Source organism: Enoplosus armatus, chromosome 4, assembly GCF_043641665.1.
Source record: "Enoplosus armatus isolate fEnoArm2 chromosome 4, fEnoArm2.hap1, whole genome shotgun sequence".
Taxonomy (NCBI): domain Eukaryota; kingdom Metazoa; phylum Chordata; class Actinopteri; order Centrarchiformes; family Enoplosidae; genus Enoplosus; species Enoplosus armatus.
Genome location: NC_092183.1, coordinates 18,086,426 through 18,110,862, shown reverse-complemented (window position 1 = coordinate 18,110,862; position 24,437 = coordinate 18,086,426). Strand labels below are relative to the sequence as shown.

At 40.3% G+C, this 24,437-nt stretch overlaps 2 protein-coding genes across 2 annotated transcripts in view; both read right to left on the bottom strand.

The window, feature by feature from the left end:
* LOC139284515 (phosphatidylethanolamine-binding protein 4) overlaps positions 1-15,187 on the bottom strand; it is a 47,343-nt gene extending 32,156 nt beyond the window's left edge. The window contains exons 1-3 of the mRNA XM_070904813.1: positions 15,108-15,187; positions 13,870-13,973; positions 13,498-13,621 (exon numbers count right to left, since the gene is read on the bottom strand). Coding sequence (XP_070760914.1) covers positions 13,498-13,621; positions 13,870-13,973; positions 15,108-15,110 — 231 coding nt within the window. The 5' untranslated portion in view covers positions 15,111-15,187. The remainder of the gene's footprint in view (positions 1-13,497; positions 13,622-13,869; positions 13,974-15,107) is intronic.
* Positions 15,188-19,088: 3,901 nt separating this feature from the next.
* On the bottom strand, positions 19,089-24,218 carry LOC139284225 (rho-related BTB domain-containing protein 2-like). Its single transcript, XM_070904426.1, has 10 exons — positions 24,138-24,218; positions 23,835-24,029; positions 23,507-23,610; positions 23,230-23,415; positions 22,174-23,114; positions 21,909-22,027; positions 21,082-21,232; positions 20,875-20,963; positions 19,792-19,897; positions 19,089-19,291 (listed from the first exon to the last, which is right to left on the bottom strand). Exons 1-10 carry the CDS (start codon positions 24,216-24,218, stop codon positions 19,089-19,091), a joined length of 2,175 nt encoding a protein of 724 aa, XP_070760527.1.
* Between the last annotated feature and the right edge of the window lie 219 nt (positions 24,219-24,437).

Here is a 24,437-nt window from a genome sequence, read left to right as displayed (position 1 = left end):
CATAGCTAACAGTAAGATGGTTCACAGTCTGATTGAAGCTTGAGGGGGGTGAAGGAATTAGTAGCAGCCTAGGGAGCCATTTCTGCATTTCTCTCAACATTGAAGACTTCTTTCACCGCACCATGCTTGCGAACACAGCCGTGCTCATGTTAAGCTTATTAGTCACCCTGGATGCGATCTTGCTAGCTGAGGCTTTCAACACTTTCTAGTGGTGGCTTTACACACATACACCTACTCACTGCCATGAAAGCATTTCTGCAAATGCACATGCTCAAACACAGTAACTACCACTAACAGGTACTCTGAAGTAACATGTAGCCAGGCGCTGGGATATGATCCTCAGATCCAGCCCGTGCTAAATGAGGCAAGAGGGAAATATTTTTGTCATGTAGTTTGGCTGCTGAGAACACAACACAGTCAAACAGGGCAAATTACAGCACTGGACTCATATCCATAATTAGCCCGTCAAGCATGTCACACACTGCAAAACATGGATCTGCTATTTTACCACCAAGTGCAGCCTATAAAAGTTAATGGTGAGCACATTCTAATTACTTCACCAAGATATGGAAATCTAAATCAACTATTTTGATTCTAAAAGCACTAAAGGGAATTTGGAGAAAAGGGGAGGAAAATAATAAAGATCTGTTGGGATTAGTGGATGTTTTGCTTATTGTACTGTATGTGCAACTGAGAACAGCAAGTTTACACAGTGCATGACATGAGATTTCAAAGCTGTAAACACTAAAAGCTCATATTTAACATGTCTTCTAAACATTAACTTTATCTGGGTCATCACATTTTATTTTGGCAGCTGTTTCGTTCTTATGGAACCCAATTGTCTTTTTATTTGGAATGAGACGAGTGAAAGCTGGAGCTAAATTATCTTTGTCTTTTTTTTATTTTAATAGTAGAATAATTGCCTATTTTGACACATCCCGCCACATGACTCAAGACTGTCGATAAGTGCACTTTATTTAAATGAAATATATGAAAGGCTCACAACAGTTACACTTCATGAAGAACCATCATGCAGCAGACAATTCTGAAGACGATGGGATACGTGCTGCCATGAAGGGAGCTTAGTTGTAAGCACTCTGACACCCATTCCTATTTGGCCATCAGAGCTGTTAAAGGTGTCAGGCCTGTTCACAGGCACTGTGTGTTTCACCAGCCAAGATGGCTTCCACATTTTTTCTATCATGATTAATTATGGTTTCTGATGGTAGTACAGTGAGAAAGTGTAAATTATTCCCACATTTTCTTGTGCCCTCCGTTCAGTCACTGTTGTGTAGGAAGATGCTATTGACGCCATCCATGGATGGCTACCAAAAGGCATCTACATGGGGTGGCAAACTCTAGTGCCTATTAAGGGGTGGAAGTGGTGGTGGGGGGGGGTGCTTGGCGTGTGGGCTGAACCTAGTCAAGACTGCCAGTTGACAGGGCCAGATTTTCCAGTATGGAAGAGTCTTGTTTCAGTGGGCGACGCTGGGTGTTGGGAGACTGGGAGAGAGGACTGCCCAGGGCTTGGAAGCTTGAAACAGAATATTTCAAACAGACAAGCACCGTCTGTGTTCCAGTGTCACCAGCCCACCCGTCTGACAATCAGGGCCATGTCATCACACGGGCTCTGAGTAATTCAGGGAGCACTCTTATCACCTTAGAAGATGTGGCAATCTCAGACGTCAGAGCAGTCTGAGGTCCCAGCAGTAGAAATAGCATTGAATCATATACAGACGAAGGAAGACGAAGAAGAAGTACAGTAAAATGTTTCACCTACAGGCAAAACGTTAAGAGCATGAATAGCAAAGCTCGGTGGATTGCAACCACAATGCTGCGCTTTGCTTTGAATCCCTAACGAAATCCACAATATGTCTCCAAAAAGGCACGCAGCACTGAAAATCCTTAGTTTGGAGAACTGGTTGAAATAAAATAATTCGTCTGACAGATCATTTTGTGTATGTTGATATATTTAGCGCTGTCAGAGAGGACATCACAGAGAATGGCACTTACATCACAATGCAAAAACTGTTATCAGAGGAGGTACAGGTTTATGGTTCAAGGGCTCGTCCATTCATAGAGAACAAGCTCAGCCTCTCTGCCTGACACACTGATAAAGACAGCACAAATAAAACAGCTCCACAGCTCCATCTTTGCCTCTCCCCAAGGGAATAATATATCACCCATCTGAATGTGGCACATATTGAATCATTTCCAGCGTTGATGATTCATTTGAATAAATCAGCCTTTTTTATTTTGCCAACTTGAACTGATACTGAAATAAGGAAAACTGAAGTCACATTGTTAGATATGAGGAAGGACAGGTGTTAGGGTGTTCTATAGGACTGGTAATCCTAATCCCCTTTCAAGCAACAATTAATGACTACAGCAATAATCTTCGCATATATGTTGTTGCAATTCCTTTTTGACTGTCAACCATAACCTGCCTAACTCACATAGACCAAATCCAGGGGGATATGTCGCTGCAGGCAGATAGGATCTTATCCTGGATTTGCATAGATAAATGCACAGCAATAATTCAACAAGCACATGGGACAGACATAGTTTTGACCTGAGATATATTCTCAATCTGACCATATACTATTGACCAGACCTGCTCTCAGGAGCTTATTTTTCAAATACGGTTGATCCACAGAAAGAGGTCCACTTGTTATCTGCATTAACTCTTAACAAATACCAAATATTTAAAGGCAAAAAGAAAATGTAATATGGAAGCTTGCTAAACAAAAACTTTCAATGTCTTCCACAAAAAAGCTACGGATGCACAGGATCAGCCTATCGGCAAAAATGAAAAATCAGCAGCTTGTGCAATGAAAGGGTTATATCCGCATTCAAGCTAAGAGACATACTCTAACATACACAGACACAAATCCTGTTGAGCTGAGCCGAGCAGAGATACCCTACCAGCCCTCCAAGGCACAATTAGGATTTCACGGGGGGAAGAAATCTACATTCCTGCACACATGAAAAAAAGTCCTTTCTCCCTCCCCACAACAATATCAACTTTTTACTCAAGGAAAAACCTGAAGCACCACTCGATAGGATTTGGACAAAGAAATAAAAAACAAAGCCAGAAAAAAATCTAAATTTAAGCTGCAGTTGTTAAAGAAAAAATATTATGGTTGAGGAAAATCCAGTCCTAAGCCTCCCAGTTCCAATCAATTTCTCCTATTCTCTGTGATATGAAGAGAAGCAACCACTCATACTTTGTTTGAAGTGCTCGTCTGTGTGGAGCTGTGCTACGTTCAACAACATTTTGAAAGGACAGCCTCAGTGTATGATTTATTTATTTATTTATTTTACAGCTGTCAGACATTCAGTCCAAGTGCGAGAGGTCAAGCACCTGCCAGTTTGAATAAGAGAAGGGATAAAGCAAAACACTACACTTCATTTCAGGAGGTATCCTAATAAGTGGAACATTCACAGAAACACATCATAGTTAAATCATTAGGGTGCAGCACATGTAGGACAACGGTGTGAGATGTTCTCTGCAAGAGTTAAGTCATCACTGTGAGCTGTCACACTCTTGTTAGCAGGTTGTTAACTGCATACACAATAATATCTGTCATAAACCTAAATTCAAATCATATTGTCTAGTTTGCAATTTCCTGAAAACTATATTTGTATGTTGTGCAAAGTTAGCTATGCAGAGTAAATGATCTCATTTTCTTTGATGGTTTGGTACATTACCGATAATAACAAACTGTGGTAGATTCAGTGATGCACGAGTGGTGGACTACAACTCTTTCTTCTGTGCAGAGAGAAAACATTTAAAATGACACACTTTTGAAAAGAATATTATTATGCATTATATTTAATTTAGTCTAAATATTTAATAACAACAGCATTATATTCTCTTGATGTATGCCTTTAATCTGGGATGGAACGTAGTAAATGAACCATTGCACAATTGCAACCAATTATTAATTTAAGTAATTTTTCAAGCAAAAATAACAAACTCTCAAGTTCCAGCGTCCCAATTGTGAGGATTCGCTGCCTTTCTTCATCTAATGTGATTGTGATCTGAATAGTTTGGGGGTTTGGATGATTGGTCGTACAAAACAAGCTGTGTAAAGATGATACCCTGTGCTTTAGGAAATTGTGATAGACATTAACTATTTTCTGATATTCTGTGGACAGTTAATCAATCAACCAAGTGGCAGGTTTATTGATTATGAAAATAATAGTTTGTTTCAGCCCGACAAGAAACAAACACAATGTATTTAATCTGTGAGTTCATAGCCTTAGTATTGCAATATTTTGCTCTACAGTGTTATTTTTAGTCTTCGTCTGGTACAGCAACACATGCTTATTATCATTGCAAGTTCTATGTAGTTATTCTGGACGTATCTCATGGAGAACAGCCCAGTAGCTTTTTAAAGACACTATCGAAGAGCCATAGTGGACTAATGTAGATGCCTCCTCTCAAGATGTAAAAAATATTTCTCCAGCGATCGAGCCAAAGATTGTGAAAAAGTGAGAAAACCTGCTATGAACAGCTAGGTGGCGAGTAAGCGACTGAGCACATGCATCATGTTACAAGAGAAAAACAAAACCAAAGCAAGATTGCACATTGGAGATGAACTTGAATATCCTCCAAATAGAACAGACGTTTAAAAGTTTTGTGGTCAAACCAAAGTACTGATGTCCTTATCACAAAAGTGGTACACTGCTTTTGCTTTGGCTAGGCAGAACGATTGCTGTCTTGATTTTGAAGCCAATACAGAAGCCCTTCCCCAAAAACCCATATTTATACATGCAATAAAACAAATGAAAACCAATTAAGTCAATGAGTCACTTTAAGATCATTTTTAAAATGCTATTTCAGGCAACTCTTTAAACGCCTATCCAAATAAAATAAATTATGTTTGTAGCACGGCCACATTCATTTTGACCCCATCATGTCAGATTTAACTTTGACAGACATTAAGCTAAATACCACGAAGACAATAAATGGACTCAGGCTTCAGCTGCAATGAATGTCTCCACAGTTAAACTTGCAGTTCTACTGATGCGATCTGGCAAAACTAACGCCCTAAAGCACATCCATAGAGCATTATGCCAAATAAGGACATTAGCAGCACTTGAGTTTGACCAAGACCTTTCAGCTGCCCGGCCTGTAAAGTGGTGTTGTAAGGAAAAACACATTGTAACCGTCACTACTGATTCTCAGATTTATGTCGCGTCTGAAGAAAAGGTTAAGCACATCGTCTATCTGAAAATGCCCAGATCTGCAGTCAGGCATAAAGTTGGCACCCAGATAAATCATGCCATCACTGTGCTTCAGTTTTCTCATTATCCATACCTCTCATGACATTCACAGAAAGAAACAAAGCACCCTGCCAACACCTACTCTGTGAGAGAGCTCTTTCAGTTCAGCTCAAAAGCTGAGAGCTCCAAACCTCCACACCACAGTGTGGGCAGTCCTGGCAGAGCCATGTGCCTAAGAACACTGACTGAGTGCAACAGTTGGACTAATAACAGAACAAAAAAAAATAAAATGGACGCACAGCGGGGACAGCCACAGCTCCACAGCTGAGGAGCAGGTTGACTTCTGCCCACCTCTCTCTTATTCAAGAGCGGAAAGATGTCCACAATGCCTCTCAGGTCTTAGTACCATGAGGGGCGGTGAGCTCGCAGCTTCAGCCACTTCAGGGTAAAGCAAATCACTTTAATATGTTAAGAAGATTAAGCTGGATAAATGTCTAGATACATTTTTTGAAAAGCCACGTAAATCTGTAGTGTTTTTATTTGGGGAGGGGCGGTATGTGAGTCAGTTGAGACGATCAACACTAACCCACCAAAATGCAATGCGATTGGCTAGGGAAAATTGGGCTTATTTGAGATTTTGCATTTTAAGCTTCTTGAATCTAAGACCATCCCACCTCTTTCTTATTATCTTTAACACCAACCTTTGGGACAACAAAACTGTGGAGAAAAACACTGGTCACATGTGCCACTGCTCTCTCGGCTTAGTCTCACACACAAAGACAAAGAGAAAGAGGTTAAAGTTAAAGGTCTAGAAAAGTGAAGTACTTGGACGGGTTTGTGCATTTTCAAGTAAATCATTCAATGCAAATTAATTAATTGAAGTATATTCTAAATACAAAATGGATGGTTTTTTTCTATCTTAAGAATTAGAAATCTGAGGGTGTCCGCCTGTCAGCTCGCTGTGCTAGAAATTGAGTGTGAAAACGAAAGGGAGAAATGGAACAAATAATGTAAAGGGATTAACAAATCATTTGCATAACATTTTCTCTGCTTCCAAACTACAGGATCAGGAAAATGACAAGGAAGGCAGTTTTATCATCCCCTGTTCTCAGATCAATCAACGATTCAATGGATTGCTGCTACCATTAGCGACAGCATTTTAATGTCAGCAGGAAAATGAATCACTGGTAATAAATGCTAAAAAACAGTAAAATCAGACCGACGAGGTAACTGAACAAGTTGGGAGAAACAGGAATCATCTGATGAAAAACATTCTCCAAAAGAAAAACTTGAATAGAGTGCATCTTTGAAAAGATACTTTACTTCCACTGTGCCAAACGTGTATTAACCTGTTTTTCTTAACACTGTCTCTCCATCCAGAGTTAAGACAATAAGACCACTGGGGAGATGAAGGGGATGGCATTATGGAGAGTTAAGCATTGTGAGCAGCCCCGAAGCTGTTCCTAAAGAAGGTGAATCAGAGGATTGGGACACAACTGTAACTAAACCCTGTGCCGGACCACAAATGAGAAGCACAAAACATTTTGGGCAAAATGCCACTAAGCCAAGCATCTGGGTCTTAAGTAAACTTCACATGATCACTTTTAACTTTGTGATTACTTAGTTCTAAAAGAAAAGAGGCTGTCAAAGGAAAAAAGTAAATTACCTCAGTTTCAAACACAAGCACCACAGTAATCCTATCCGTAAAGTCCTGAAGAGTGTCTATATTCAAACTCTTTTTATTAAAAAATACATTTTATAAAACTAGGAATCCAAATGGAAGTTTACATTTCAATTTCAGTCATGAACTTCCTCCCAAAGGAAGGAAATCCTTAAAAAAGAAAGCACCTCAACATCTAGAGATGGGTGGCCCGGAGATTTCCTGAGATCACGCAACACACAAGGTAAGAAGACAAAACGAAAGCGGCACAGAGCAGCTCAATACATTTTGGATCCAGAGGCTGCAGACATCTCCCTGCTGGACAGATCACATTAATAAAATGCACAAGTTTCTTACTGTGCCACAGAACGACCGAGTCGTCCCCAGATCTTACAATGATTCCCCGGTAAATGTTAGGTTTCTGTGGCTCATATAAATAGAAATTTAATCTTGTATGTTTGTCTAAGTATCCACAGCAGCAGATGCACTTCCCATGCAGATTATGAATCTCTGTTTGAACAGATCTTGCCGTCAATGTATATGAACTGACGAGATAGAATTTCTGAGTGAATACTGAATAATAATCAGGTTCAGGAGGTATCTTTTATTAAAGACCCGCTGCTTCTCTAAGTCTTTGCTATTGCCTCTGTGCTGAAGCTTGTTTGCAAACTTTGGATCCAATTAATGAATTTCATAATTTCTTTCAACAACAGATGGTTGCATTTTTATTGACCTCTCTATCGATGCTAAAAACGTTCCTATGTATTGAAGCAAAACACCGTTTAACATCTTAAACATATCAGGGTCTGTTGAGTCGGCTTTACATGTTGAACCACCTCCTTTCCTCAGCTTTTGTCAAACGGTGAAAATCTATCACTTTCTCCAGTACCGCTGCTTGCATAGAAACCTGACCATTGTCATCTGTAAGAGCATCCCAGAGCTTCCTTAATCTGCTCTTATCCTCCCATTGATAATACAATACATTTTCATGGTAATTGAAATCATATTTTACTCACAGCCAGAGTTAAAGTATTGCTGCCTACGCTCTTACACCAAATGTAAGGTGAAGGAATGCCATGCTACTGCGACAACAGGGCACAAAAGGGTAGCTTCAAAAAATTAAACAGGCTGTCAGTACACAAGTGACTGCATTGGTGAGTGAAGGGGAGAAGAAAACAGGAAAAGGAGGTGAAAGAAATGAGAAAATATAAAAACATTGGTCATGAGATATACATGTGCCAGGAGGAATCTCACATATGCTTGAGAGACATTTTGCCCTCAGTCATGCCAACTGAGGGCCAAACTGAAACCTTGCAGCCTGTATCAGTACTTCTGCTTGCACCTGTAGTGGTCTGCATGCCACAGACATGCTTCACAAGGTGCAAATTATTCTTCTTCTGTGTGGAAAGGTGGCTTAGGAGGTTTATTGCCTCTCTTCATTCCACTGAATGTGCATAATCAATCCAGTGCTCCCGGTAGCAGCAGGTTGTAATTCTTCCTCTTCAGAAGCTCGCATGAATCATATATGTTGTTTAGTAATGGGCAACGACTGAATGGAGCGGGACACGGGTCAGCTTAACAGGGTGTTATAATGACAAAGGGGAACATTAGCTAAGGAAATAAACTCCCTGAATCTCGGCCAAACACGCTGATTTAATCCAGCAGAGCCAAAAACACCCACCTGATGACACTGAATATGCAATTAGATGGATATTACAGAACATGTTTCACTTGTTGACCCTTTGCTGTCATACGAAGGCTCAAGGAAGTGCCTTGTCTCTTTATCTAAATATACATCCTTGACTCTCTGCTGAATGAAGACCGTCGCCTACTGAAAATAAAATCCCTATCTTTGCACTCTCACATCCCCAACATGAAGACCTATCAGGAATCCTGCATGGGTGGACATGTAGGCTTTCCTAGGAATGACAGGGTCTGCTAAAGAGGAACCCCACCCTCGCTTTCTCCAGCATGCCAACACAGAGGAGAGTGGGCAGCGCTGAGACGGCAGCCTGCCGTGGGCACTGCCAGGCTTAAAGCTGCCCTGTCGTCATCAGAGGCTTGCAGAAAAGAACGCTGAGATTCACCAAAAAAAAAAAGAGGAGGGGGATCGTTGCATTTAAATCCTCTCTCAACGCCCCCACATGTTTTAGCAAAGCATAAAAATCATTCACAGAGAGAGAGAAAGCGAAAAAGAAAAAGATAGAGGGAAATAGAGAGGAAACAGCTATTAGCGGCAGTAAGCAAGCTCAAGAGATCATAGTGAGGCAGCTCTAATCGCAGTAATGGTTTAAACCCTCATTCCATCCACCAGATGCAAGAAATGTCTACCCAAAAACAAGGCTTTGAAATCCCCATGTCTAAGAATGTGCCCTGTGGCTATGGTCCTTACTGAAAGAAAAAAAAGAAAACAACAACTCCAGAACTGTCTCCACTTTTGGAGTAACTATGGGGTAAAGCTAGCTCCTGTGGCCTGTGTTGTTTACACCGACCACATCGAGGATAGATGACCATGCTTGTATCAAAACAAAGACACATAATTATTTTAAAGAATATGTGTCAGTGATCTCAGCTGAGAAATCAAACATACAGTAAGAATGCTCTCATGGATGCACACGAGACCAAACTCTGCTCCCCTAAATAAACAAGTTAATCAGTTAGTTTAGTAAAAAATAATAAGAAAAAGAGAGAGACATCTCTTTTCATTGAGGTGGCTTAATTTTGTTAAATGTTGCACTAATGTATCCAGGAGAAATGCGAGCATTAGTGATAAATATATATCTCAATACAACTGAATAGCCAAACAACACTATATGCATTATTAAGCATTAAGTTAAAGAAATCAGGGCGTTTAAAAGCTGAATTAAGTTAAGTTTAGAAGGTTTAAGAAGGTGGAAACTCACTTCTTTCTTTGTTCTTTGGTTGTGCCAAAAGCACACCTGGATGAGCCGCCATGAAGCCAAATATATACAGAGCTTTTTAATCCGTTCTAGTTCAGAGGTTATTTTTGTCTTCTTAATTTTCACTATTCTTTTATTCTTTTCTGCAGGCAAAGCTTTATCTGACAGGTTTTCTGTTCTTTGGCCAAGTTTGCTGGTTTTCCAAAGAGCCTCTATCAACATGAAAAGCTCATGTCGCTCTTCCTTTCTGTGGAAAAAAAAAAAAATCCTAAGAGCATTTTGGCATTTACACTAGATTTCAGTGATGAACCGAGACACTAAGAGTCAGTACATCCTTTCGACATTTAGAAACTACGTTCAGCAGCCCATAATTAATCTTCATCTTTATGAAACAATTAATAGTCAAAGGTAACGTTGTTACCAATGCATTTGTTTTGTTAATTCAACAGTGAGCTGGCTTCCTGACCTCCGAGACCCGGTTTATAACGACACAAGAATGATCCTAGAATAATTCTAACAGTCAAGCTAAAGATATTGTGAATTTAGAAGACGTTTGGTCCAATTACAGCTGTGTCTCCTCACCTCTAGCAGTGTCTTCAAAGACACTTTATACAGCAGGGTGCCAGTATAGATCAAATATACGAGTTGGTGTTATACCCGCTGAGTGTGTCATTTACAAGGGTGAAAGCTACTTTTCAAATCCAAGTCTCACTCTCAGAGGTCAAATACTAATTGAGATCATTATTATCTAAATGTGTCAGGAGTCAATCCGACAGCGTATATGTCAAATATGACAGTAGTGGGGTTTATACAAACATGTCACTTTTTAATTAGCTTATTAGAGTTTCTTCTGCCTGCCATTGTGATTGATAACAGTTATTCTTGATTACACTGAAGTTAACAGATACTTCTGGTTGCTACCAAGAAAACACATCAAGGTGTGAGAGTAAGTAGGTATTGGCCTTCATTTCCACAAAGACATTAACCATGAGGTCACTGTGCTATATAATCTTAAATATTTCAACTACAGTCAAGAAAAGTGTAATTTTAACAAATGATAGTGATCATGTGTAGCACTGTTGGGTATAACCCATTTAATTGGTATTTCAGACAATTGCGTAACTAACTTCTAATCAGACTTATATTATGCATTCCCCTTTGAACACCAGCTTTATCCTTAAGTGCAAAACCTTTCTTACTCTATATTGTACAATCATGGAACAGTATTTCAAACCTTCAACAGGAGACAAGGGTTTTATTTTCTACTGTTGTTCTTTGTCGAGTTCAGAGGTTAATTTATTTATAAAAGTAAGTGAAGGAAAGAAAAACTTCAAACTGGCCGCCTTCAGCAATCTGTACTCTTATTACAATAATATCTGTTCCCATGAAAGAATATGATCAGGTCTGTTTAATTTCCAATCCTTATTACCACTAACTTTATTCATGAGACTAACTGTAACCATGTTGTTATAGTGTAGTCCCGTTAGCTAGTACACATCCCACTTGCTTCAAACTGTAGATGCTTTTGAGGCTTCTGTAATTAGGATTTCTAAAAATGCTTCATTAACACACATGCCAGGTTTCACTAACACATAAGTTCAAGTGGTGAATCGTTACTCTGAAGTTTGAACACAGAAATCTGCAGTTTCTGTGGCCCTTTGCTTTTGTTTTTGGTTATGAGCACCTATTTAGAGGCGAGTTTATGGGACTACTGCCCATTGCGCTCCATTACAATTACTCAGCAGGCGTGCATCCCGTCCCAGTAATGAAGTGGGTGTTGCAGTGGGTGGATTTGAGCATGAGCGGCCACTATTCTGTATTCCTACTACTGGGTACAAGGGCTGAGTGGCAGAGAATAGCAGCAGCGCTGGCAGCATGGCGCGGTGACAGAAAGCGTGGTGGACTAGCAGACCAACCACAGAACCACAGGCACCAATCTGATCCTTCAATAGTGCGTGTTTACTTAAGTGTCAGGAGAAATGGAGAATTACATTTCAACGCCCAGTAAATAAAGTTTGTATTGATTTAATCCAACATGTAATCTGTTTTGCTGTCTGGCAATAGGAGAATCATGTAAGACAGCATTACAGATAATACGACCATAGATCAAATGGAGTTTGGGCAAGAGAAGGGCAATAGATCATGTTCAAGCTAGACTGCTTAGCTCTGGAATTCATAAACTACCTCCAAAATCGAGGTGGCTTTCAATTTAAGTTTTCAATTTACAGATATAGGATTTGGTGTGCGCCCGATGTAATTTCATTGTCAACTTCAGCAGCGTTTCTGTGGATTGGGAACTGTATCTCTCTCAATTTGTCGCTCAACACTGAAACCACACTGAACATGACCCGCTGAAAAATACCCACATAAATAAATGAATACCACACAGATCGTCTGAATGACTCGCTGCGATAATTTTATATCTGGCATGACAAGAGTAAGTATTTTAAGACACGCCATTTAAGCCTTACTTCATGTTCTGTTGACCCATTTTTACCAAAGCTGTTTTTCTTTTCAGTTTATGTGGAACAGAAGTCATTTAGGGATTGTAACGTTAATGTGTTTCTCTTCTCAGAAGCATTTCCTTTGTTTATCATCAGCAAACATCCTTCTGACACTGCAAATTTATTTCTACCTTTTAAATCATATCTAACATAAGTATAGTATTTAATATTGTAACACAACACTCAGACTGTAGTTTTACTGCATTACTTTCTATTACTGCATAATCCTTTAGCTAATGAATTACGATTAGTAATCTATTTTAGTCTTAGGGTCATGGTTTGAGTTTTTATATAAATATGTTATGTTTTTATTAAACATGGGTCACCAAAGAATACTGGTTCATACACTGGTCCTCTAAAGCATGCACAGCTTTTCATTAATAACTGCAATGACACCAAACTGAGGATGGAGACTTCTTGTTTATAGCTTCACCAGTAAGAAACAGAGATTAGAGCATTTACCAGCCAAAAATCTGTGACTGAATTGAAAATGTCAATGACAGTATTATCTACTTTACAATTCATGTTATCTGACATTCGGCATAGTATAAACTGTATATAGGACATTACTTTGGTTTAATGCAATTGTTCATGGAAGGGCTTACAAGCATGATGTGTTAGCACCACCCTCTGGTGACAAAGATTCCTACAGAGTATCAGAGCATCAGCACAGGTAATGTGGATAATTGAGGGTGGCACAGAAGCTCAAAACTGCAGAACAGCCTCACATTTAAAATATTACCGAAATTATTATTTCATGCTTAGACTTTTTCGAGATGTTGTGAACCTTTTGTGTCTTGAGACAATAACTTACAGCCTGTTCTGTTGAGGGAGAGGTGCAGCTTGTCTTATCTATTACTGCACTCTAGTGTTAAAAACAAGCATGTGCATGTTTGCCACATGACACTGACTATACAAGGCCACAATTTCAGCACGATAACACGTCATAATGTCAACAGAAAGACAGATATAAAGCAGACCCAAAGAGAGGACTAAAATCTGCAGTATTGTATGTATGTAGTATTCAAAGAAGTACCGACGGATATCAGTTTAGAATAGGTTAATAAGAAAAACCGGATAATATTCTTTTATTTATCAACACGCAGTGGTGTAATTATAATCACTGCACACATAAATGCAGGCTTACTAGAACTATCAACTATAAACAACATAAGCAAACACACTCACATACACCTCTTACCTTGTTTGCTCCAGAGAAGTAAATCTGAGGGGCTGTCAAAAAAATGCTGCCACTTCTCAGGTTCTTTGGAATTATGAAGCATTCGTCCACGTCCAGTCCTGGATAGATCACCTCTAGTCCACCGCTTTATTGAAGAGAGATAAAAGATGAAACTCACTCTACACTATTTTTCATTGCATTCTGTATTGAGGGCAAAGTGAGCATGTTCACACCCTGAGATAAACATAGCCAACTTATTTAAAAAGGTTGCAATACTGCCATGAGCAAATAGTGCTCAAGAGCAAATGAAGCTTCAATTCAGATTCTTCTGTCTTTGCCATGTTCATTTTGTGAATGGTCTACCAGCTCTGCGGGGCATTGTGGGCTACTTACTGACAGAAAGAAGAATCCAGAGAGCTCAGGGTGTCTGGTGTTGTTTCCACATGGTAAAACCCCAAAACACAAGCACATAACACCAGAAACGGCGGTGGCACAGCCTGCAGAACAGCAGTGTCCAGTTAGTCAAGGGGTATTTATCTTCTAGTTTTTGTTGTTCAAATAGTGTTCTGTTCTTTAGCAAAGCAATATATAGTCTTGACTGAAACACATCCAGTTATGTCCTGACAGTCAGGGTCGAAGGAGGCCTGTTCATGCTGACAACTTTCATTTCTATGAAATAACAGCTCTGCAGCAGTTAAGTTACATGTCATTCATCTGTCAAGCAGAATAGCTCTTGAACTGTAAAAAAAAAAATAATAATAATAATGTGTGTGTCAGTGGTAAAGTAACAAACTGAAGTGTGTCTTATTTACAGCTTTAACGTAGGTCTGCAACTAACAATTACTTTCATTATTGACAATCTGCCAAATACTTTGTCTATTAAATCCCTTGGTCTATAAAATGTCAAAATAGTTTAAAAGGCCAGATGCAAGTTCCCAGAGCGAAAGAAGACTTCTTTAAATGTTTTGTGGTCTGAACAACAATTACCAATCTATTCATAAGAGTATAATATCATATAACAAAGAAAAGCAGGGAACCTTCACATTTCAGAGGCTGGAACCAGAACATTTTAACATTTTTCCTTGAAGAATAACTCAAAATGCCTTTATAAACTTAATTTCACCTGCTGTGCAGTCAAGAGTTTATTTAGACACTTGACCCGCCTAACTGGACTACAGGCTGACACATCAGCAGCATCGTTACACCGCACATGGTGACGAGCGTCCTGGTTTGTCACCGTTGAATCACAATAGCTCAACGTGTCACGCGCATTAATGCTGCCTCAGCTGGGAGGCGACACGCGGAACACTAGACAAAATAATGTTCGTCGCGCTGCTAATGCGGAACTATATTTAAACGTAATAGCTATGTTTGGCTACAGGAGCGACAGGCACACAGCGCCCTGTCCCGTCCTGTCACTACTTCCACTTGTTCCCCGATAACAAACTTAGCTAGCTGTATCAAAAATGACACGCGACTCTCGCTTGACTCGTGAAGAACAGTTTGGAGGTAATTAGCAGAAAAGTAATTTGCTCCACTTGTTTTAGCTCGTTTAAATGCACGAAGTGCATCACACGGTACAATTTGTTTACCTAAGGGTCCGTAGAGACAGACATTGAACATGACATTACCATCTCTGAGAAGTTGTCCACTTGTGTTTTTGCGGCAGCTTTCCTCTTCTTCCTCTTCTTCTTCTTCTTCTTCTTCTTCAGGCGCTTCGCCGCTGCGCAGTGCGCGATCCCGTTGACCCGTGAGGCTGCAAAGGTTTCATATGACATTACCAACAAGGCTTTTTAAAAAAAGACTGGCGCGATACCTAAACTACACATGTCGCTGCTTTTTTTATTTAGTAAATATTATTTACACGTTGTCAAGAACACATGCTACAGAATTTCAGATGTACAGCTCCCAAACAATAAAAACAGCTCTTGAGAACAAAATCACCTGATGACTAAGGAAAATGTCATCTAGGCTTTGAACACTGAGAAAACATTCAAGTTTTTTTTCTTTTCATTTATTGTTTTTATTGAATTTTTTTTAACCATTTCCGAACAAGGCCTCTTAAACTATGCAGTAGTGATTGTGCAGCATATATAATATATTCCTGGTGCTGCTAAAGCTCCCTTTGGTTTGTGCTTCTCTGCAGCAGTGATATTAGCACCCAAACATATGGAAAAGGGCTCCAGTGACAACTTCTTTTGAATTTATGATCTAATCTTTTTTTTTTCTTTTTCTTTTTACCTGATGTTGTCTACTATCTAAGGATGTTGCTATACCGTCTAATGCAATTTGAATAGAACCTGGTGCTACAAAGCAGTGCAAGTTTGTAGTTTCAAAGTCAGACATTTCAGTATGCATAGTACAAAAACAGTATCTATGTTAAACTATGCAATAGCTTGTATCAATTGCTTTGCCAAGTTTGAATTGCAAGTCATCACACAATTTATATTTACATGTCTGAGTTACAATCTAACTTCCAATGGCCACGCTGTCTCAGCATTTTTTTTTTATTATTATGCACACTCCAAAATTGGAGCTCATTAGCATAAAGCAACTTTAAAATAATGACACAAATTTGAAATCCCTGCATTCATTTCATGGTTAATGTCACAAATTGATGGGTTGTCATTATGTTAGTCTAGTGTGGCCTTGATGCTCAGAGTCTTTAATTAGTTTTGTGTTTACGGCTTTTAAAAAGAACATAAACCCTACGCAGTGTTCAAACTGAAGCACACTCATCCAACTCCCCGAATCATACATTGATTGCTTTACATCCAAATGATGGATTATGTACATTTACACACACGCACACACACACACACACACACACACACACACACACACACACACACACACACACACACACACACACACACACACAACCTAGAGAGCACCATGGTAACTGAACATATAGCAAACAAACTAGTAACCACAGTAACACTACTTTACATTCAATACCATACACTACACTGTACATTAAGGCATGAGGTGTTGTTGATGCAAAACATCAGATTCATTGAGGAATGAAATGCATGGCTATAAAAATGTATCAATCACACTACAAATTATAACAATATCAACTTTCCTGTGGTTAAACTATTACATTAAACTGTATTTTGTGTGAAAATTGGACATTATTATGTATTAGTGGATGGTCTGATAAATAGAAACATTCAGAATTAGGATGAAGCTGTCTCTAAAAGAGTACAATACTCCTGGAGACTCGTCCCTCTGCCTAATGTCTGACCATGTGTGCCAAAAGATTTGATCAATTAAGATATTCAAAATGACAGTTCCTGTGTTTACTTAGACAAAATAGTCAAAATAGACAAACTTAATGTAATTGAGAACAATTTAAAAGCTACTGCTTAGAGCACCAGCACTACCACTAATCTATATCTTACACTGTAAATGACAATGAATAAACTTTATTTTACAATTTTATTGTATTATTCTATTTTGGCAAGCCCTGTTCATGCAGTGTAGTTATTAGGTCAGGAGTTAATACAAGCAAGAAAGTGGTTTTGATTGATACCTCTTAATCGTTTAAAGCTCTCTGTTGGGCTCTAAGTATCTGTCTAGTCAGAAACGGTATGGAAAAGTATATTCAGGATTAAAGCAAGCCTTTCTTTAACATATGCTGCAGAAGCAAATGCTGCAATCAGAATGTACTTTTTTCGATAACAATGCCATGTTTTATGGATGTACCATACGTCTTTACAATGTCATTTATATAAACATGTGTCTACTTCACTTTGCACTGTAATCCTATTTTACTATTAGTCAACGGTTCGTTTGAACTGCCTGTAATTTGCATGTATCCTACAATATATAATAGATGTAACTGGAGGTCAGCACAATGAGTATTCAGTTATTTTCAACAACAGTTTGTAGCTGCACAGTAACTAAATGCAAGTCAGATAAGTCAAGTCTATATTCAGTATATGTATTACTCAGTAATACTGTACGATCACTGCCTGCAGTGCACAATATTAGGTAACTGCACATTAGAGTGATGCAAGTTACTTGCAGTTCAGCTATTTTGTACAATTTACAATACTACCCATCTTCACTGAGCACCAAGCGTACAAGTCCATCCTACAATCAAGTACAACAGTAGATGACAATCTTGAACATATACTGTGGTGTGCAAAACAAATCAAGAAAGATGATTTGATCTAAACCTCTTCACAACCTTCTTTTGAAACATTTTAGATATTGTGGTTTTATGTCCTCCTCAGTTCCTTTTTTAAAATGTGCCACAGCGTGTCATGGCACCATACTGTCTTTAGTGCCGATCACCAGGATGCTGCTACTGGAGGTTCTTGTGTGTGTCTCTGTGGAGAAGAGTCCAGAAAGAGTGAGTGCTCGAGGAGTGTAGAGGAGTATGGATGACTTCACCCAGGGTGTGAGGAAGCCTCCTGCATGTACAAGTCTCACACAGCCAACTGCAGACAGTCAGGGGGCGTCCCCTGACCAGCTTAGATAAATCTCTAAAGGCCAAATCACCACCAGTGACAGATGCGTCAAACACACCGTCACAGAGGGATGGCAATGTCCACGTGGTCGCTTCAGCTCTGGAAATGCTGCTATTGGCTCTGAGATGCATTTCGTGTTGCTTTCCAGGATGACAGTGATCAAGCTGATGGAACCATTCAATGTAAAACTCAGGAAACATGTGTGCTAACAAGCCTCATCAAGCAACACATAGGAAATAATAATGTTCTGGTTTATTTTTGCTGGCATGTTTTCCTTGATTTGGGATCTCGTGTCTCAGGACACTGAATGCATTCATGTAAACTAAAGCCCTTTTGTGACAAGCAGCCACAAATCACACGATCACAATACGTAAATGCTGAGTGTGTCCAGACTCACATCACTTTCAGCTGTGTAAGCCGTACACAAACATTCAAAAATAGAATGACTGAACAAAAATAAACAGGAGTGAAGACTTGCCAGCATTTTCATTTATGCGTACACGACCATAATCAGCACGGTTAGAGTAAATAACTTCAGCAGCTGATTCCTGGCAGGCTATACTGCTGTTAAATCCTGTTGATGAGATCATACTGTACACATAGTTTGGTAGATTGTACAAACACTTAAGGGCAAAGTGTTATATCTCTGAGACTGAGAAGTTCTGTGTTGAATTGCTGGTTGTTGCAGCTGATAAGCAGCACTTGGTTATCAGTTCAGGTTAATTGATGGTAATTATGATCATAGGTGGAAAGTTCTGTGCCAGCAGAGGTCCTATTTTTAAAACTTAAAACTCAGGTAGTGGAACATGTGGAACAATCGATATGAGTTGTCATTTGCGCCAGTTACACTGTGCCTTTTGTCAGTGAGGTTCACATCGCTGAGGTTTGAGTCTCATGTACACAGAGCTAAAAATCTAAGGAATAAAACTCATTACTTTAACAGCCAGATTGAGCTGACCTTGCAAACCTGGAGGAGTGTCGTTTGACTGCAGAGGCAAACAAACAGGAAGAGAAACTGTGTGCCTGAATAATTGGGGCGTACCTAGCCAGCAGTGCTTATCTTCTATTGTATCTTTTTTTACAACTCGCTTCCACACTGATGTACCTCAGAGTGGACCCGGCCTTACCGCTCGGTCAGATGACAGCGGATGAGCCAGAAGAAGAGTTTGAGTTAGGGGAGGAGGGAAGGTTCCAGAAGAGCCACTTGCGTTTACATTGCCGTCTCTGGTACAGGTAGTCCTCCTTGTCGCGCTCTTTGCGTGCTCTTTGGTAGTGGTCGTCCTCTTTCAGGTACCACACAGGAGGCCAGCGATGTTTCTCAAAGTATTCTTGGTTCTCTGCATCAGAATTTACTGGTTTAGGAATTCATGTATAACACAAGTGAAAGTGAGTTAAGAAGCTATTGTATAGGCCTACCGTAATTACTGATTTTGCAACACTATTGACTGGCTACATAGCAAAGACGATAAAATTGTCTTTTTAGATTACTGATCAAACCAATAGAGTGTAGACAGTAGCCATTCATTTTAGGAGTCCTTAACTATATAATGAAACCATTGTTTTGCTTCTGAAGGGCTAAAAACTCAATATATTTCTTACTGAGGTGGAATGTGTGCACTGGGGTTAATCTGCTTTCACATATTTCATTTAAATTGGACTATTTAAGCCTATTTAACATGTTTTATTTCATGCTGTTATGTTCCAAACGGCCATACAAGACTCATAAGTCTGTAGCACCACACGTGGTTGCCAACACTGTATGCCAGGTTAGTGTTTAGTATGAATGAGAGGGCATTAAAGGTTGCTAGTGTGCTACCAGATCACATGTGTGCGTTACCTGTAGACTTGGCCTTCATGTCTCTGGGAAACTTGCGGCAGACACTGTTGTAGTTGGTGCAGATGTGGTGAAGACACCAGCCAGTGAGCTGTTGGGCACCGTGGAACTGTCAACGTACAAAATCAGTATTTGTCATTTTTGTATTTGTGAACTGCTTTTGTACATGACACACTGTTGTTGTGGCGTTTTGCTGTTGCTTTAGATGCAGCCATCTCATTATTTGAGCTAAACCTAAATTGGCAGGACTAAAAAAACACGGTCATTAATGCATGAATGAAAACCCAAACCCTAACCCTTATATTTGAGTAGGCTACAGTGGCCCTACCTTAACGTATACATTTTGTGAGAGTCAACATCTATCAGCTTCAGCTGCAGTACTTCATTGCTGTGGTTCGTACTTTTCTGTCAGTTTCAGCTGTTCCTTGTTAGCTATGTTGAATACACAACAGTAAGATGTTGCTCATCAGCTGCACTCACTTTAACCTTAATACCAACATTAGCATGCTAATTTTAGCATACTGGCATTAGTATGGCAACTGAGAAAGTACAGCTGATGGTGACAAAGTATAGTTGAGATTGACAAAGTTGCTCCATACTGTACGACCAAGGGCCGTATTAACCATCTGGTGGCCCCCGGACACAGGTCTCCTCTATGAGACAGCAAAGTAATTAGCAATTAACCAAATTGCCACAAAATGAACATGTGGCCCCTGAGAGTCTTCCCTCAGGTTGGTAATCCAGTCTTGTATATGACACTGATGAGCTAGAGCTGAAGTGAAAACACAGCTGAACCAGATGCACATCTGGAGTCTGAATAATGAGTTAAACTAAAGTGCTGAGTCTGACTCCTATGTGCTAAATTCCTGCTGCCCCAAAGATTAATTCATTTTGCCAAATAGCTGACTTGCACTCTGGAAAAACTGTGTTTCTTTGGCTCCACCTACTAGGTGTAAAGATTATTTCAGCCTCCAGGGCAGTTCTCCCTGAGAAATGCCCTCATTAATAAAAATCCAATTTGCCAAAGCATTATATAAGAGCTTTAAGTACCATCCCTGTTTACTGGTGATTGACAGGTCACACTACCTGGGCCATATCCAAGTACACCAACACGTCTCCATCAATGTCAGCCCCCATCATCGCTGCCTCCGTCAATACTGTTACTGTGTAGAGCTCTGAAAGAAACGTAAAAGCTGGTCACTGTAGGCATCAACTTGGGAACACACACACACAATGGCTTTGTGTAATACAGTCCTGTGGTTTACAGGCTAATAACTATAGCAAATGTAATACCTGTAAGGGCAACCAGGTGGGGGAGGCAAAGACGATTGGCAAGAACAATAAGCTCCATTGCATCCAGGTCTGGCCGAGAACAAAACCGCCCCGTATAGAGATACTCCAGCACAGCCCTCATACAGCTGCGAGTTGTGTTGGGAAACAGCACCTTAGAAACAGGAACATGTGACACAGTCACGACTTAGGGGCCCAAGGATTTGGCTGTGTTTTGCATTTAATAGAAAAGCAATAAGAAATCTACTTTTTCACTTTTGTATTTACAATATGTAAACTTTTTTCAGAATCGTTATTTACTTTTTCAGTTCTAGCTGCAGCAATACTAGAGACAAAGAAGGAAAACATCATGCAGTGTCTTGAAGCTGATTATTGGTCTAAAAATAGCTTTGAAGAGCCGTATGATTTTGTTTTATGATCATTTGAAATTACAGGATCTAAATCTCAAACTACCTGCATTTCTTACATGTTTGTACATCTTTTAATAGTATTATTTTCTGTTAAGGAAGAAGAGACAAAGTCACTGAGCTCACAGAGCTACAGTATGTTTGGATCACAGAAGCCAGCGTAATTGTATTACACCAGACCTGAAATCCTCTAATTAAATTATACTTTGTACACCAACAACACACTTCACTGGTGCTCTACTTGGGTCAGTACATGTATTAATCTTTGCTGCTCTAGTGTGCTTTGTGTAATTATAATTACATTTTAAATGCAACTGCTTTATAAATCGTTGGGCGATAAGAATGCCACTGGAAATTATGACCAACGTGGAATAAATCTTATTTACCCACAGCCCAATTAACCACTGACGTAGGTTGACTTACCTCTTTGGTGCAGCTCTCCACAAAAGGCCCGCCAAACATAGCTGCCATCCAGTCACAACTTGAGATGAGTAAAGGCTTGTGGGCCATGATCGTCCCATCATCTAGCTTGAATACTACATCTGCAATACAGATAACACCTTACATACACCTGCGTCCACTCAGAATCAGAATCAGAAATACTTTATTGATCCCCAGGGGGAAATTATACAGCACTCCATTACAAGCAGAACACTTGAACAAACATGGATTAATGATTTACACTCACCAGAAAAGGTGCCTTTGGCCAAGCACTCTTTGACTCTGTTTGTGCGCCGTACGTGGAAGGCTTTGGTGATTTCTTGGTTCATGAAGGCTTCATTGTTAAGTATGTTTGCCACCATCATCCGCAGGTCAAAGACCTCCAGCAGCTCAGCAATGTGTGCGATGTGCATTAACTCTTTCTCATTCTCGTCTAGCTGACCTGTGTACAGGTAGCGAAGTACCGCTCGGAAAGGGCCGAGCTGCATGGACTGGTCCATGTGCACCACAGTCATGGGCCTGGGGCTGTACGTCACAGGGTCATCTATTAGCTCCTCCTGGATGCTGACGAAGGCTCGGCTCCACGAGGAGAGCATTCTGCCCCGTCGACACCCCTCAGAGTCTTTCAAGGTCCCATCGCTAGTGCAGGCCCTCAGGTTGGCCCTGTCTCCATCATCGGTGCTCTCGCAAACATCAAAGCTAGCAGCACGCATCAGCAGCTCTCGGCCAGAGAGAGGCCCCCGAGTAGGCCTTTCAGTCTCCTCATTCTGTGTGTCCATAATAAAGAGGTCGTAGAACTTGGAAGAGGATGTCGCTAAGTATATCTTGTGTGCAAAGATTTTCTGTCGCTCCTGCAGGACCAGGATGACATCAGCACAATGTGGGTCCTCGAGAAGACCGACTGGATGCTCCTCTGTGGTGGTTGGGGGAGGAGGCACAGTGATTATAGGTGGGGGAGGTTTTGGTGGCAGGAAGGGCGCCTGAAGGAGAGGCCGCTGAACATTTCTGAGGTGAGATTTCCAGAACTGCAGGTGGCGGCGTGAGATGAGCGCAGCTCGAATAGCATTATCAAAGACGTCCTTGACTCCAAATTGAGCAACAACACTGGTTTCGTAGTATGGCACTCCCAGCTCTTTGGCCACCTCCCGGCCTCTCTCTGGAGGAAGAATCTCATTGGATTTGATGGGCCTGAAAAACAAAAGAATATATCATAAGGAAACTCAAAGGCAAATTAAAACAAATCTCAAACAATGTCTGACTTGCACATAAAAAAAATCTTGCGTTCAAATATAAATCCCACTACCGAGCTAAAGGCCTCCGTGCCCTGTTCACTGCCTCCAGGTCTGCATAGCGCAGGTCCAGCTGACAGCCCACCAAGATGACAGGAGCACGGGGGCAGAAGTGCTTGATCTCAGGGTACCACATGGTCTTCACATGGTACAGCGAGTTGGGGTTGGCGATTGAGAAGCACAGCACCACCACATCAGACCTGAAGGGAAGACGCGGGACACATTCTCTCAACACAGGTAGCGCCAGAGCAAGTGCTGGTAGACTGACATTGAATTTTTACAACATCTCACCTGCCGTATGCAAAACGCCGGTCCTTATGATGGTCTCCAAAAGTATCCCAAAGGCGAAGGGACACACTGACATCATCCACCACATCTCTGGAGCGCTCTAATACCTAATAAGGGATGATGCATTCATATATACATATATATTATATATATATATTCAACCATCAGTTTCGGTAAGTCACTAGTGAATCAGTGCTTACGCTAAATGTGTTTCATTCATGTATAGATCTAGTTCAGCTGACTGACCAAAGATTTAAATCCTCAAAATCATCTCATCACATTTTAAAAACATGCAGGTAATGTTAAAAAAGATATGAGCTTGCATACTCACCTCCTGGCATACTCTGTACTGATCAATTGCCCAGACTGTGGGCACATGTGTAGCGAGCAACTGGTACTGAGTTAGTGTGGCATTACAGGCCCGGGCGCAGATAAGGCGGGTCTTTCCAACGGCATTGTCTCCTACCACCACACACTTGATAGTTTCAACGTTTGGCCTCTCATAGTCCATATCAGAATCTGTCAACTGGGACCTGTCGAAATACAGAAAAGCACAGCAAGCCGCATCAGCACCTGAAATCCTAAACTATTGTCCTGAACAGCACAGGAACACGGATCAATACGGATATTAGACACTGTGACTACTCCTCATCTGCACTGCTCGTTCTGCCTGCAGAGCTATCAATGGATGGTCTTGTGACTTCCCTGTGCCCATTCACAAGTTTTGTCCTTGTTCCTGATATAGAGAAAAAATTTAAAGGGACAAGCAAACAAAAAAGGTGTTGTCCTTCTTTTTGGGATCCATATAGAGTTTACAGCACGGTGTTCTGCAAAATAATATGACTATTTAACACTTTACATTGTCAGGGAAAAGCACACTCAGTTTCACATTCAGCACATTTCAAAATAAACCGTTTAGTTTGTCTACTATGGG

Excerpts from the sequence above, each read along its gene's own strand:
- LOC139284225 (XM_070904426.1), bottom strand. The coding sequence starts at position 24,218 with ATGGGCACAGGGAAGTCACAAGACCATCCATTGATAGCTCTGCAGGCA. Across the intron at positions 22,028-22,173 it reads GGCCAAAGGCACCTTTTCTG|ATGTAGTATTCAAGCTAGAT; the intron begins GTGAGTGTAAAT and ends TCTGTATTGCAG. Across the intron at positions 19,292-19,791 it reads CATGAAGGCCAAGTCTACAG|AGAACCAAGAATACTTTGAG; the intron begins GTAACGCACACA and ends ATTCTGATGCAG.